Genomic DNA, 15,312 nt, shown 5'->3' with positions numbered 1-15,312 from the left:
TGAATGATTCCTTAAGAGAGCTGATTTAAAACCAAGTGGTTGGGAAACGCCTGGTGTGGAGGTTTCGAGCAGCTAGTACGTAGAGAACACCTTGACAAGAACCCTGTTGGGGACTTTCCAGCTTCTCTGTCTCTACATACATGTTAGCTCTGACCCACTGGGCCCTGTAAAGCGTGCACAGACAGCTTCAAGACACAAAGACACTTGGGGACATCAAGGTGATACCTACCACTAAGGCTCCCGCCTTCAGTCCAGGATCATACGGCACTCTAAAGCTTTTGGGGAGATTCGCATTCTGCAGGTTTTCAAGCTTTTGCTTAAGTTGTGAAATAACTGTAATTGCCAAAAGCACACAAAAGTTACGTAAGTTCAGGGAGTCACCGGTTTTATCTAGAACATTTCCTGAGGCCACATCTCTTCATAACATTCTATCCATTTGGTCTGGTGTGGAGCTGGAACCCAGGGCATTGGGTTTCTGTCTTTGAGGAACTAACCATAAGAGGTGGCGGGTTAAATCAGGATTATTATTATTTAAAAGATTGTATTTATTTATTTGGCAGACAGAGATCACAAGTAGGCAGAGAGGCAAGCAGAGAGAGAGGAGGGGAAGCAGGCTCCCTGGGGGCCTTGATCCCAGGATGCCAGGATCATGACCTGAGCCGAAGGCAGAGGCTTAACCCACTGAGCCACCCAGGCACCCCTAAATCAGGCTTATTGTGAGCAATGTGACCGTGACGCGTGATACAGCAGAGGATAGAAGCGTGGGAGTGCCTCTGTGGGATCCCAAGCCAGTCAGGTAAGGGAGGATACCTTGAGGGTAATGCTAAGGAATGAATACTGTAGTTTTCGTTCCAATGTGAAACTCTCAACTGCCATGTGGTTTGGGGAACAGACATTTGAAGACTGTTTGAAATGCCATTCGGTTAGGGTTCTGTAGATTCTTTTCAAAAGAGGAAGCTAGGTTATGTGGAGACAACGTGATAGCCTCAAAATTCAAGAGTTCTTCAGAATTCTAAAGTCTAAGTCAAAATATGTAGGTTAAAATGACTTCCTGGATACCATACTGGAGGCCAGAACAAGTGTTTCCCTTTCTTATTTGCAATGCAAAAAGATGATTATTACCATTATTATGTTTTAGGGGAGAGTACTACTGGTGTATTGGAAAAGAATCAAAGGGAAAAAGTGGAAATTTGGAATATTAAGTTTAAAATACTGGCTGAGTATGTTAGAGTGTGTCCACCTGGGGCCATAGTGCTGGGTCTAGGTATACACAAATGAGTAAGACATAGCCTCTTGTTTCAAGGGTCATGAAATTTACCAGACCAGAAAGACATGTTAATGACTCTAATTTAATACAGTATCAACCCAAAGCTATATACAGAGAAAGAGTGATTAATTTTCCTAGAGGCAGGGGCAGGATTTCTTAGGGATAAGAAGATCATTTTGGAAATGACTTCAGAGAGGAGATGTATAAATCCACTGACATAAAATATATATATATATACACACACACACATTTTAAATTAGTTTCTTAATAATTTCTTTAAATGACTGAAAATTTGAAAATTATGCACATATTGAAAGGGAGGAAATAGGTAAGTATTTGCAAGTAACTAATCTTTGGATGGGTGTAAACAATTGTTCTTAATACATCTTACATTGGCATAATGCTTTTTTAATTTTTCATGGAGTTTAATGTCTATTTTCAAAAATTCATCATTAGCATGTATATGTGTATAGTTCAAAAAAATATGATCTTGTAAAAAGAGAGCTTTAAATTTGCTTACTCCAAGGAGAAAGGGGATTAAAAAAACCTGTCTTTGGCTCCCTTTCAGAAGGTGCGACTTGCCTTCCTCAAGGAGAAGAATCACAAGGATGAGGGCACTTGGAGATGAAGGCCTTTGGAAAGGGAACCATGAAAACACAGCCACTGTACCTTGGGAACTGACATCATACTTCTCAGCAGAGAGTGACTTAATATCAATGGTGACCTTCTGCAGCGTCTCGATCACGTGAACTTGTTGGGTGAAGTCGTGGAGCATGGCCGTGCCGCAGCCCCTCAGGTAGGCTTCCAGGATCACGGCGAACCTCTGCTGATAGTGCCGGGACTGGGCTATCTCACTTCTCAAGAACCAAAACAAGAAATGACCGATTCTTTTGTTCTGAGGGTGGGAACGAGAAGGATGAAATTATTGTGACTCAGGCTCCCGCAGCCAATTCTCTCCACTTTGGAAATGCCCCACTATGATCAAAGTGGAAGGACTTACTCTTAAGCCTCGCTTCAGCAGAAATCGGGCCAGGGCGCTGTCATGATAAGGTTCAAATTTCACAGCCTGAAGGAAGAACACATGGGCACTTGTCCGATTGCACTCTGTGTGGGTTAATCAGGAAAAAGGGGTTGCAGGGAAAATCGTCTGTCTTCCTGGGTCTTTCCGGGCTAGGGTGAGAAGACTCTTACCAGCCATTGCAGTCAGCCCTTTCTTTTCAAGGACACTTTGGGCCAGAGCGAACCACTTGCTTAGGGCCTGGGATCAGAAGCCAGAACTCTCGACTCATTGTTACGTGCTTTTGATAACCTCAAAGGTGAAGCTGTCAGGCTTTAGCTTCTGGTAAGGGCTCCCCTGATTTACTGGAAGGACAGAGGGGACACATGGGGATGGCTACAACAAATCGGCAAAAGTGATACGTAAAAGAGGTTGTTGGAAAGGAAATGGACAGTGGAGATAACAGTACATATAAGGAGAAAAAGATTAGATGTGGAAATCCTAAAAATCCTGTCGGTTCCCTTTTGCTCAAGATTTGTGTTTGGCATCTCCCTGAGCTGCCTCATGGGCCTTACTGCAAGTAAGTAGCAGGCCTGGACCGTCCACACAGAGTGATCACTACCCCTCTGCCATGGAGCAGTGTAGACAGAGCTTTTTGTCTGAAAAGTCTCTGATTTTATTTTATTTTATTTTTATTTATTTATTTGACAGACAGAGATCACAAGTAGGCAGAGAGGCAGGCAGAGAGAGGAGGAAGCAGGCTCCCTGCTGAGTAGAGAGCCTGATGTGGGACTCGATCCCAGGACCCTGGGATCATGACCTGAGCTGAAGGCAGAAAAGTCTCTGATTTTAGATGCTCCTTCCGGTTTAGTCATTTTCCTATCCCTTGGCTATCACAGAGATATGGACTCAGGGGGCAGACTGCTCTATGACGGAAGGAAAAGCACCAGTAAAGTGGAAAAAATAATTAAGAATGGTGGGTGTATACATATTTGCAATATCATTCTCTGTACTTACAGTAGCTCATCTTTTTAACAGCTGCAAGACTAGCAAATAAGATGGGTGCAAAAAGAGGGTGGATATCGCATGTATGCATAAAGAGAGGCTTACAATGAAATTAGCAATACTCTTAGTATTTCCTTTACAAATAGAAATGGTCTATCTTTTTTCTCCCAAGGAACCAAAGAAATTCCCATTCCGCTTTATGTTTGCAGGCCTGTGGGTTTCTAGGTACAACATCCAGTTCTTACTCTGGTTTTCCAGGTTGGAAATGATCAATTCTGACACGATAACCTCTCTCTTATCTCCATGCTGTCAATGGCGCCTCTCAAGTGTGGGCCAGTAATCTGTCTGTAGCTGCCATGAGGGTCTGAATTCTGAGAATGTGGTTATTTAGCCATGGTACCGACTTCAGAATCAGTTGTATGTTTCTGGCTTGAACGTGAGTCTTTTTGACCTTATTCGTGTTTCACTTCTGTAAACATGATGCTGGTCTGAACCAGGAGACCATTTTCATCAGGAATGAGTCATTCCCTCATATCGGAAAATGTCTCAAATAGTTTTACAAATGACGACTCTTTTTCACATTTACGACCACAGATTCAATGGTAGTGTTACTTACTGACCTCTTTCATTTAAAACAGTTCCAAGAAGAATGTCATTCATTTTTCAATTCTGCACAATTTGCTTGTGAAAATGACAATAAAAGATAATTCATCAGTGAATTAAATTTCATTAATTTTCACTTGTGTTATGTCAGGATCTGAACTAGTCGGCTGAGAGAAAGATTAGGTACATTTAATAGATGAAAGCAAAGGTTGAATATCATATTTCAAGGATCTGCCTAATCATAAGGTGAAGATTCAGAGTTAAAGTTGAGAATATCCAAAATGCTCCTCAGAAAACTCAGGGGTCTTCTTCTAATGGTTGTTAATGATTTGACAGTTTAGTGTCTGACACTTGGCCTGGCTAATCTTAAAGATCTTGGGTCAAAACATCACGTATTTAGAACTGTCCCTGGTTTCCTCTAGCTACATTAAGTATCTCCAGGACCCCTGCCGATTTTCTTATACTATTCTGCAGGCTTCCCCCAAAGCATGTGCACAATTTGTTATTAAATATCTGTTTGTATGTGTATGCATTTGCTGTCAATCTTCTCCACAGCACCACAAGTTATGGGGAGGCAGAGACAGACCCGGTTGTGATCATGGGTCTGTATCTACCATCCAAAATGCGGGAAACACTCAGTACATGTTACTGAATTAATGTAGGGACATCTCTGCACTCTAAATAAACAAATCTCTTCTAATTCCTTTACTTCCTCTTCCTTGTTAAGCAGCACAATACCATCTGGGAACTGCTGTGGTGCCTGGAACCATGCCTCCTTTTTTTCAACTTCCTAGGTAAACCGTAATCAAATCGCTTAGCTTCTCTGGACTACAGGGAAAGGTGCGAGAACTGGAGTGGAAATCCTGGACCAGACCTGTCTAAAGAGGGGGGCTTTCAAGGTGCCACCCAGATAGGAGATGTTATTCTATGGACGGTGATGGGTGCGATCAGAGAGGCTGATCTTTTCTCTCTAGGACACACTCTCCTGCCATGGGATTGTTGCAGGGTATTGGAGGCCATGCAAAGAGCAGGGCCTGGAGTTGGATTTCTGGTTTGATTCTTTCCCAACTATGTGACCTGGAGTACATTCCTTAGACTCTTCGTGCCTCTGTGCCCTCACACATACAATGCAAATGTTAATCTGACCTCTATCATAGTTGTTGGGAGAGTTCAATGTGAGAATACAGGAAAAGCATGCAAATCACTTGGAGCCTCCCAGTCTGGGCAAAAGGGAGCATTCAATAAGTCAGATCTGTCACTCATACAGTAAATGAGAACAAAGGACTCCTGTAGGGCCAGTTTTCCTAAAAAGCAAAATTGCTCAGGTCTTCAAAATGCTTATTGGCGGCCCCTCCAAGAGAGTACACAAGTAAATGGGACAGTTTGCCGCTTTTTGATGTGGCTTCATCAGATCTACTGTGACTGACTGTGACACCATGGACAAAAGGCATTTGATGACCACTGCATGGGGAGACTGTGTACATGCAAATACACTCTCGAAGGACAGTGCTCTGGGGAGCACAGCAGCAGCCCTACCTGGACCAGCTGTAGCAGGTAATGCAAGACGTCATCGTCCTCCAAGCTCTCCAGTTTCTGAACTGCGATGGCTCTTACGTTTTCGTCCGAAAAGTTGCAGTCCAGGAGCTGCATTGTTAACCCAACATCCAAAGCACTTTGGTCCCAGACCTCCCGTCTGGCTAACAGTTGGTATGTTTTGGCTACAATCTCTTGTTGTCCCCATTTTACGGAGCTAAACAGCTTAGGATAGGCCTTTGGATGCTTAAGACTTTCGTATCTAAAATGCCAGAGCAGTTCTTTATCCTCTGCAGTGAGAGGGTTCAGTGGATCCGTGGCGATGATTGCCTCCAGTTGCTTGCGAAGCTGGTTGGGCATTTCCGCCCGAACCCGGTCCCCTTCAGGGTCAGGTGTGGGCCGATGCTTAGGCAAGGCGATGGGGTGGCAGTAATTGTCCAGAAGAATGGAGATGGACATGGAGTTCTCCTTGTCTGGGTTGGTCGCCGACGTGAGCTTGTCGGCATTGAAGCTCCCATGGTCTTCTCCCTTCCCGGAGATCTGCCACATGTGGAGCACGTACTCCCCGTGGCGCAGCAGGAACCGGTGGTCTATCAGCAGCAGGTTCACGTAATAGAGAAGCTGCGCTTTGCCTTTGGACTCGGAGCTGGGGCTCTCTGCGGCCACCTTGCCCGACAGGGCTGGAGTTTTGCTGCAGTAGATCTGGAGGTTCAGTAGAGCCCCTCTGGGCAAGTCTTTGATTTTGATGCTGAACTCGAGCCACACATTCCAGAGCACCTCCTCCGTGAAGGGTTTGGGGCTGGTTCTCCTTTGGCAAAGCACCTGCTGCCCGTGCTGGATGTTGGCCTCCACAAAAACCGTGAGGTCAGCGTTCCGGGGCAGGACAGGGATATCAATGCCTCTGATTTTGACCCTGAACTTCCGGTCGCAGTCCCACAGGGACACGGTGAACACACTCTCGTGGTCCTTCCCGTGGATGGTCAGCTGCTCGTGGTAGCCAGTGACTCCCGTGCAGTCGTCCACCAGGGGCCACTCTTCTTTCCTCACCTCGTCCAGGGCTGGGTCTGGAGGCGAGTCCAGCACCAGGTGAATCTCTTCTCCATTCTTGAGGCAATGTCTCACCCACTGGAAGTTTCTGATGGGCGTTTCACCCACCAGGTACTCATCGCGGCCGCACACGCGCAGCACAAAGTCCTGTTCGTTTTGGCTCTCGGGGATATCCATCAGAGACTTCTTCTTGGCCATCTTGGCGAAGAAGCTCTGGAGGATGGTGCCTGGGGTGTCGTCGGCCGAGACCTTGATGGTCTGGCTGGTAGTGCTGCGGTGAATGACGATGAAGATGCAGTTGTTGGTGATCTTCTTCAGCAGGTACTCCGGGAGGGGCTTGGAGGTCACCCACGGGTGCATGGCGTAGAGCTTGGGGTCGCGGCCCGCCACCTCGACCATGCGCGGGGTGACCAGGCGGCGGCGCGTGAACTCAAGCTCGTTGTCATGCACGTTGCTGACGTCAGTGACGTCGTAGCCAATGAGGGCGGTGAGCTGCCGCTGGAAGGCCAGCGTCTCCTCGGAGGGCGCGCGCCGCTGCACCACGTGGATCTGGCCCGGGCTCCGGTGCAGCACCTGCCAGTAGCGCAGGCAGTCCAGCGTCTGCACCACCTGGTGCTTGTCGTAGATCTCGTACCACTGACCCTTCTTCTGGTAGAGCAGGAGGAAGTGGTCCGGGCCGAGCCGGTGGTAGAAGTCCGCCGCCACGCTCGTCTCCAGCGCGCGCAGCCACACCTGGGCCTTCATCTGCTCCACGTTCCCATGGCCGGCCACGTGCAGCAGCGCCGTCTCGGGGGTCTTGCTGTTGCGCTGGCTGGTGGGCAGCACGAACTCGATGGGGATGAGCTCCATGGAGGACAGGCTGGCCGCGGAGCTGCGCGGCTTCATCCTCCGGCGCCGGCGGCGGTTGTCCTCTCTCAGAACCACGGGTTGTTCATAGTTCTCCAGCTCCATGCCCTACGCGACCTGGGAGCGGGGACACAGGAGGCTTTGTCACGGGAAAGGCACTTTTGTCCCACGAGGTGGCAGAAGAAGGGAGAAGAATGGTAATGACGCGCGCATGAAGGGATGAAAGGTCGTGGGGGCAGGGCTGGTGTTTGGAATCCGGGCGTGGGAATCCTGGCATCTGGGGGCCTCGAGCAAGTTCAGGGATCTCTGCGCCTGTTTATCACCTGTCAGCTGGGATTAGGAATCCCTCAGAGGGTGAAAGAAGTGATTAAATTAGGTGATATCCTTGTTCAGCATGGGCGATAGGCATATGGGGGTTCATTTATCTTGTACTTACATCTGAAAATTTAAAAAGAGACGTAAAGCACTCATCTCGCACGGTCCCTCACGTGTTATAACGGCTCCAGGGTAATAGCTGTTCTTAAGCATATTGAAATGGATAGAGGACTAAAATCACACAGTTAAAGGGCCGAGTTCTAATTTACAAGGTGCAGTGTGAGATGTTGACTCCCCCTCCCACTTTGAAAATGGGCCTTTGACTTGTTTCGTCTTTGTTCAGTCTTACACTTCTCCTTGGGACCCAGACACCTCACCCAGCCACGCTGCACATTCTCGATTTTTCAAACTGTCTGGATCAGGTATCTTACTTCCTAGCCAACTTCCTGTCTGTCTTTTTTTTTTTTTTTTCCTTTCTAGTTAGAAAAGGTAGTAATTGCATTGATAATATTCAAAACCATCAGATTGGGTGATATTCCAGAGTAAGAACATTTGCAAGTATTTAAGTTTTTGAATTACGAAATGGGTACACGTTGCCACTGTCATTGCTACATTAAGGGAGGATCTTAGGGGAGTCACCCAAGGCAGTACTCTTGTAGTAGGAGCGTTCAGATGTTTTTCACTTTGCACCAATTCATTCCATCTGCTCTGCCTCCAACAGTGGAGAAACCACAGGCTGGAAGCAAGGATTTCTGGATTCTAGTGACCTGCTAGGTGGACCCCAGTCAATTATTTAACTTTTTTTTTTTTTTTGGCCTTCATTTTTTCATCTCTGTGATGAGAATTCACAAATTCATTTTCATTATTTCACTCTTTCCTCAAATCTTTAATAAGTACCTCCTCTTCACAAAACATTTGAGTACAAATGTGACAGAATGCAATAGGAAACACTTCCAATAAATAGTAAAAATATTAAAATTGAAATACAAACGAGGTGTTTTGATTTTAACATTTAGTATCACCACATTGTAAGATATATTCTAAATAAGAATCAAATATCGAAACAAAAGTTAATGTTTCAGGAAATATCATTTACTCTCTTAAATGACTAATGTTAGTGAGATTCATAAGTACTTATTTCCTTAAGAAAGAGCAGACCATTTGATATATACCGAAAGGAGTTTGATTAAAAGATAAGCAAGACAAGTTTCATTAGATTCAAACTTCTATTCAAATCTTGACCTGAACTTACTTTTAAAGTCAGTATTCCCTCTCTTTAAATATGATGAAGTTATATTTAGTAAAGACATGAAATTAACTGTCCCAGAGGATTCCCTCTCCCAGCTTTTAATTCACTCTTTGGTCTGTGCCTATGTCCTAGATTAACGGTGGAAGAAGAGAACCATAAGGTACATTTATACTGACACGAGTTGAAATAAAATCGGTCCACATTGAGGCAACAGACACATGCACAGCAATCGCTTCTGCCTCAGTGATACCGAACCATCTCACGAGATACCGGACGCAGAAGAAAACAGGCTGGCTAAGTACTCACTGCTCTCCTTCATGGCCGAGGCCACAGGCTTTCTCCTATTAAGGGAAGGCGTCAGAAACACCCTTACACGCAGCAAGCAGTGAGCATGCACTTGTAAGACTGAGAAGCCCGGTGGGCACAAGCCCCCGCGCCCTCCCCGCTTCCTCCCAAACAAAAACAAAACAAAACAGGACAGATGCACCTGCAGACGCTTTGGCCAGAACCTTGTGAATATCCACACGTCTAGGCTGGACTAGACAGTGAACCGGAGCCATTCAGCGGTGGAATCATCTCGAGAACCGACAACCCTTCCAGATAAAAATATTCGAGCTGAGGCGGAAGTGTCACTATTCTGAGTCAGACCCGACAAAGGGCAAAAAATAGAAGGAAGTAATACCTGATAAAGCCGCCCCAAGAGCGAGGCGGAGATGCTGAAGGATCATTTGTTTAGTTTTTGCAAACAAAACGAATTCGAATCGACCCCGTGTGCCTCTAAGCTCTTCCGCTTTTCTGGGTCTCCCTTCATATCCAGATGCAGAGGAAGTGTTGCAGTTACCAGGAAGGAAGTTTTAACCAAGTTGATTATACGTGTGATTGCTCATTTTAAAAGTGTCAGAAATGCATTTCCTGTTATAGCACAGAGGGAAGCACGAGAGTGAACGATGTTTACGGTTTACGGTATGTATATTCTCCCCTTTGAATGAATGCTTTAGAAGGGCAGAGACTGAAACAAATTAAAATATACATTCATAAGGCATAAATATGCGAGACAGAAATAGTTCTTTCTAGATAGTCCTGAGAAGGAAAGGCCTAACAGCTGCAATATTAGAGAAACAGTCTGGTAGGAAGCTTTTTAAGAGCCCAGGTAAGCCCATTAGCCCTGCAAAGCTCATTGAATTATTCCCCCCACCCCCCGGAATTCAAATGAACCCTTGCTCATCAGCTGTAACTGAGGGGTGGAGGGTAGGGAGAAACCTAGTGATCTAGGGGTCCGAGTTACCAAGCTGAATGAACATTTTCAAAGATAAGCTCTGAGAGCTTGCTTCTTTACCTTGCTAAGACATTTCTCTATATTTTCAGAGCATTCAGGGTCCAAATATCACTAGCGTGTGTATGTGTGTGTGCTTGTATCCATGTGTGCTGTTGGGGGAGACTTACTGTGACCGATATTGTCTACAGAAAAAATGGTTGTCATGGGAAGATTGGGGAGCTGAGCACTGACACACTATCAGATAGACAGTCACAAAGAGATAGCTTCTGAGTCCCATGGGAGTGGAGAATCCATAGAAAAACCATCCTAAATAATTTTTAGAGAGTTCTATATTTTCCAGGTGACCTCAGTTCTTTCTGGAACCCCTAAACCCACTCAGATCCTGAAGCAGTGTCCCCTCTCCTCTGCTCCAGGGTTTCCTACACTAGAGTTCATCCCCAATCTGGGTTCTCCTGGACTCTAGCTGAGCCCCAGGAACAACAGGGAGGATGGTGCTGGCCTCATAGCTTTCTTGGAGGTATGTAATTGAGAGGTTCTCTGAATTACTCTTACATCAAGATAAATTATCCTTGATCTGATCAGTCTCCTTTCACATGGACCCCTTGGGTCTTAGCTTTCTGCAGATAGTTTCTACAAATAGTCAAATAGTACCTGTAATCATGGACAGCAGCCTGCAAACCATTTGATGCGAGGACTGCCTCCCCAAAATTTAGAGGGGCCTCATCAGCTTCCCAAAGTATATTCCTACTTAGGAATCCTCCCTTAGGAGGATGGTGGATTTAGAAGCCTCAGAGCTGTCCTCCTGGTGGATTCTGAATGAGGGGAATGTGCTTCCCCACCGACTGTTGAAGGGGGGCTAATTGGGGCAGGAGAGCTGACCACAGAGGGACCATGAACTTGGCCAGATCTCTTCCCAGACTATTCAGCAGATCCCCCTCCTAGCCCTGGCTTAATCACACTCGGGGCGGGGAGTGGGGGGCACATCCCAACCTGATTACCCCCCCACCCCCCACTTCCCATTACATTAGTTATTCCGAAGTGCTAGACACTGGCTCTTGGGTCTCCTTTCCACTGAAGGAACTACTCAGCTAAGTCCAATTATACAAATATTGTCTGTTCTATGACTAAACTTGCAAATGGTTCAAGCTTTATTGGTGGTTTGAGATTAAAAATACTCTTCCCTTCCCCAAATCCTAATATAGCTGCTAAAATTTGACTATATGTCATAAGCGTTCCAAGGCAGAAGTTGTGGTCAATGTCTCCTTCCTTTCTGTGGATACTTCCTCCTTGCAGAAGAATCCTTTACGAGTTAGGGCCTCTTTCAGCTTCAGAAGACCCCTGGACTTCATCATTAACCTGCTTTATTGATATGTTTCTCTTTTCTTCTCCCCCACCCCATTCTGTGGATCTCCACGCATCTAGGACCACGTTTTTCTTATCAGTAGATCTACAAGACCTTCTGTATCACTCCCAACCATCATAAGAATGACAAGGTAGGACAGATCAGAAAATAACCCAGTAAGATCTGTCAGTGGTTAGTGAACAGATTAAGAATGAATCATTTGCTATGAGGAAAGCTCATTGTGCTAGCCTTCAGAGAGTTTATTTACGGTTTAGTTGGAGATAAGATGTGCAGAAACAAAGCTAAGATGTACAATGTGATAGTATGTATAGGTACGATTAAGTACATTATATGATGTCTGCTACAAAAATGCAACAGTTTGAGGGAAGAGATCACTTTGGTGGGCTTTCTGGCTTAGGAAAGCACAGGGTGAGGGAAGCTTTTCTTTCCATCAGTAATCACCCCAAGAATAATACTATCATCATCCACAAGAACAAACTCTCCCATAGCACTTTCTATGTGACTTACATTGTTCCAAGCACTTGGATACATTACTTGATTTAATCCTCATCATATCCCAAGGAGGGCACTCCTGTTATCCCCATTCACGGGTCATGAAAATAATGCACAAAGTTGGGTGACTTGCCCCCGGGTCCCACAGCCGGGAAGCGGCAGCTGTCACAGTGTTTATTCCAGGGGACCATAGCTGTTTTACTGGGCTGTCTCCTCCACTGGACTGTGAGTTCTTGTGGACAGTGACTGGTCTGCTCATCACCGAATCCCCCAGGGCCTGACACAGTGTACATACAAAGCAAGGGCCTTGATAAATATTTGTGAAATGGATAGTTTGTGTAGGATATCTCCATTTTGAAAATCAGCGGAGGGACGCCTGGGTGGCTCAGTTGGTGAAGCGCCTGAATTTGGCTCAGCTCATGATCCCAGGGTGCTGGGATCAAGTTCTGCATTGGGCTCCCTGCTCAGCAGGGAGTTTGCTTCTCTCTGCCTGCCACTCCCCCTACTTGTGCTCTCTCTGACAAAAAAATAAAATCTTAAAAAAAAGAAAAAAAAATCAGTGGATCTCCTTGCATTTACAGGAAGCAACAGGAATATGGGGGTGATCCCCCTTTAGTCTCCCAAATCAACCAAAACCCAGGTATCCCCTCCCTCCCATCTAACCATGTAACCCAAAGCCCTGCAATTTGCCTTCTCTGGAAACTTCAGAACAGGAAATACGGGAGGAAACTGTTGTGTAGACTGGGGCAGGTGGGAAGAAACTCAGTGTAAGATTATAAGGAACTGTAAGGATGTTTAGAAACATCCCCTTTATAGCCCCCCTGCCTGATCCAATTTATTAGTTCTCTTTGTTGTTCCCTTAATATAAGGAACTGAAATATAAAACCCCAAACTCCCTGTACCACCCATCCTTGTAAACACGAAATCCACCGCCCCCCCCCGCCCCCGCCCAACACCGATGTTAAGACCCAGCCCTGGGACCATGTCTGCAGAATTACCTGCAGACACTCTAGAAGTTTTATCTACCTACACACCTATCTACTATCTCATCACATGACTGTCTCTATCTCAGGTACCGAGATCCTGACAGAGACAGAACTGCAACAGCGAGTGCAGCTTCCAAACCAAAGATGGTGCCTGATTTCCCTGTTCTAGGGCATAGCAGAGACGTACAACGGGCTTAAATGGAGCCTGCTCTCAGAGCTCTGGTCCAGACCTGGAGCGATGGCAACAGAAGCGGCTTCTCAGGCCTTTACGTGGGACTTTGAACCTTTCAAAGCCCTGGGTTCTCTGCTTAAGAGTTTGGCGGAGGCACATCCCGTTGGAAGGAAGCCCAGAGGATGCCCTGCTTCTCCAGGTTCCAGAAAAAGAGCGCAGGAGTGCGGGCGGGGGGATGGGAAGTGGGAAGGGAGCGCGGACCCCGAGCCAAGCCCTGCGGGGCTGGGGACGCGACGAGACCACCGCCCTGCGCCGCCCTCCTGGAGTGGCGGACTGGACTTGGGGCCGTGAGCCACCTGCCCGCCTCCCCAGGGCCCCCGCCCCATGCTCCGTTCCCCGCGGGGCGCGCGGGCCGGGCGGACCCCACAGCCTCGCTCCTTCGGGTATCTAGGGGGAATCTTCTTCGCCTCCAAAGCCCGGCCTCTGGCTCTGCGATTACCCATTCCGTGGTTCTGTTTAATCCGGTGAGAATTTTCCGCGGGTCCGGAAAAGCCCCAATGGGCGTGGCTCCACGAGGGTGTGAGTGGCCACCCCCCCCCCCCCCCCCGGGTTTCTCATTTTCTTTTATAGTGGATATCTGCCCCCTCCCCTTCCTTCCTTTTCTTTTAAAATAGTATTTACCGTCTTGAGCGGGGGAGGGGCTTCTGGATTGTTGAGAACATTGTTTCTGGACGACGTGGGGCGGCGTGGAGTGACCACTTTGCTGAATATTCATCGAGTTGCACCCTCGATGGTCACTTTTCTGCGAGTGCGTTATACGTCAATATGGATCAACCATAGTATTTACCTAAAGTCATTTTTACTTTAAAAATGTCTGAAATTTAAGCAACTTTCCATACTTTCTTAATTAAGAGGGTTTTCCGCCGCCTTCTTGGCAGACCCCCTGCCTTGTGAATCTGGATGTTCCGGGTGGGGGCAGTGCCGGACCCTCGGGACCCCTGGACTTTCTTTCATAAAAAGTAACGGCTTTCCTGAGATGTACTTTACGTACCATTCCCTTTAGCTTTAACCTTGCTCCTGGTCCTCTGGGGCCAAGGCCACAGTCCTAATGCAGTCATGAGGGTATCCTAATTGAGCTAATCGCATAACAAAATCTCAGTGGTTTACTGCTTTCTGGCCTCTAGAGCTGGTGGGTTGGGGACAGGGGGTTCCAAGCATTCACTCCAGAACCGGCTCCCTCCAGCTAGAGGTTCTGCTCTCCGCTTGGCTCTTGAGGCCTCCACTGGGTTTGAGAACTGCCTGTGGCTCTCGTGCCGTCACTTCATTGGTCAGAACTCTGTCACGTGACCCACCGAACGGCCCGGGGACTGGGGAGCAGCCTCTCTGGGTGCCCCCCCGCCCTGTGGGGGAGGGGAAGAAATGGAGCGTTCTGTTGGCAGCAACATAGGAGCGTTGTCAGCGCTTTGAGGAGCGTGATACAATGTAAGTAACATCATCTATCTGAGTTCACGTGTTCTGGATTATTTCTGTCATGAGACACTTAGAATGTGGCCCATCAGTGTTAGACCGTCACTGACATGATTGTATCTTATCTCCTGTCTATGCGGAAGGGTCAGTGATGAGTAGAGGCTTCCACGGAACCAGACACTGGCCATCCCCTCTGTTGCCTTTTCCCGATCTTCGAGAATAGCGCAGTTCTTCCTGCTTTTGCTGGGAAATGGTCTCATCAGGCGGCGCAGTTACCCAGAGAATCTGCCTTAGAGAACGGAGATTCCTAAACAGCTGAGCAAGTACATTAGTTGATCTTGTCAGAATCGAGGCCAACCAAAACACTTTTTAAGTCACACTTTTAGAGTATTTTGTGAATTATTATACCACCCCATCTCAAAGTTTATCAGTCATAATCCAAGTTTATTTTGATGATCTTAAGAAAACCTATTTTTACTAAAACATATGTATCAGCAGCAGTATAGAGCACTGAAGGAAGGCTCGGGTCACATGGTCCCTTGGAGACCAGCTGAGGGAAGTCTACCATCTTCAACATGTGGCTTTCTGGTTTCCCGCATTGGCATCCAGCCAGAAGGTGCGAGTGGCATGTGACACGGTCGATTTTTTTTTTTTTTAAGATTTTATTTATTTATTTAGACAGCACAAGCAGGCA

The 15,312-nt window shown here is 46.8% G+C and overlaps 1 protein-coding gene across 3 annotated transcripts in view; it reads right to left on the bottom strand.

Annotated features, from left to right (window-relative positions):
- The window catches only part of PIK3CG (phosphatidylinositol-4,5-bisphosphate 3-kinase catalytic subunit gamma), a 32,547-nt gene extending 22,885 nt beyond the window's left edge, over window positions 1–9,662 (bottom strand). Inside the window, exons 1-6 of one of the 3 annotated variants that reach the window (XM_059397029.1) lie at window positions 9,545–9,662; window positions 9,350–9,455; window positions 5,409–7,415; window positions 2,268–2,333; window positions 1,937–2,162; window positions 230–333 (exon numbers count right to left, since the gene is read on the bottom strand). In XM_059397029.1, coding sequence (XP_059253012.1) covers window positions 230–333; window positions 1,937–2,162; window positions 2,268–2,333; window positions 5,409–7,403 — 2,391 coding nt within the window. In that variant the 5' untranslated portion in view covers window positions 7,404–7,415; window positions 9,350–9,455; window positions 9,545–9,662. Of the gene's footprint in view, window positions 1–229; window positions 334–1,936; window positions 2,163–2,267; window positions 2,334–5,408; window positions 7,416–9,349; window positions 9,514–9,544 lie in introns of those variants that run through there. The other 2 variants (XM_059397028.1, XM_059397027.1) reach the window with 2 other exon arrangements.
- Window positions 9,663–15,312: the final 5,650 nt, after the last annotated feature.

Source organism: Mustela nigripes, chromosome 4, assembly GCF_022355385.1.
Source record: "Mustela nigripes isolate SB6536 chromosome 4, MUSNIG.SB6536, whole genome shotgun sequence".
NCBI classification, from domain to species: domain Eukaryota; kingdom Metazoa; phylum Chordata; class Mammalia; order Carnivora; family Mustelidae; genus Mustela; species Mustela nigripes.
This window is presented reverse-complemented; position numbering and strand designations above follow the sequence as displayed.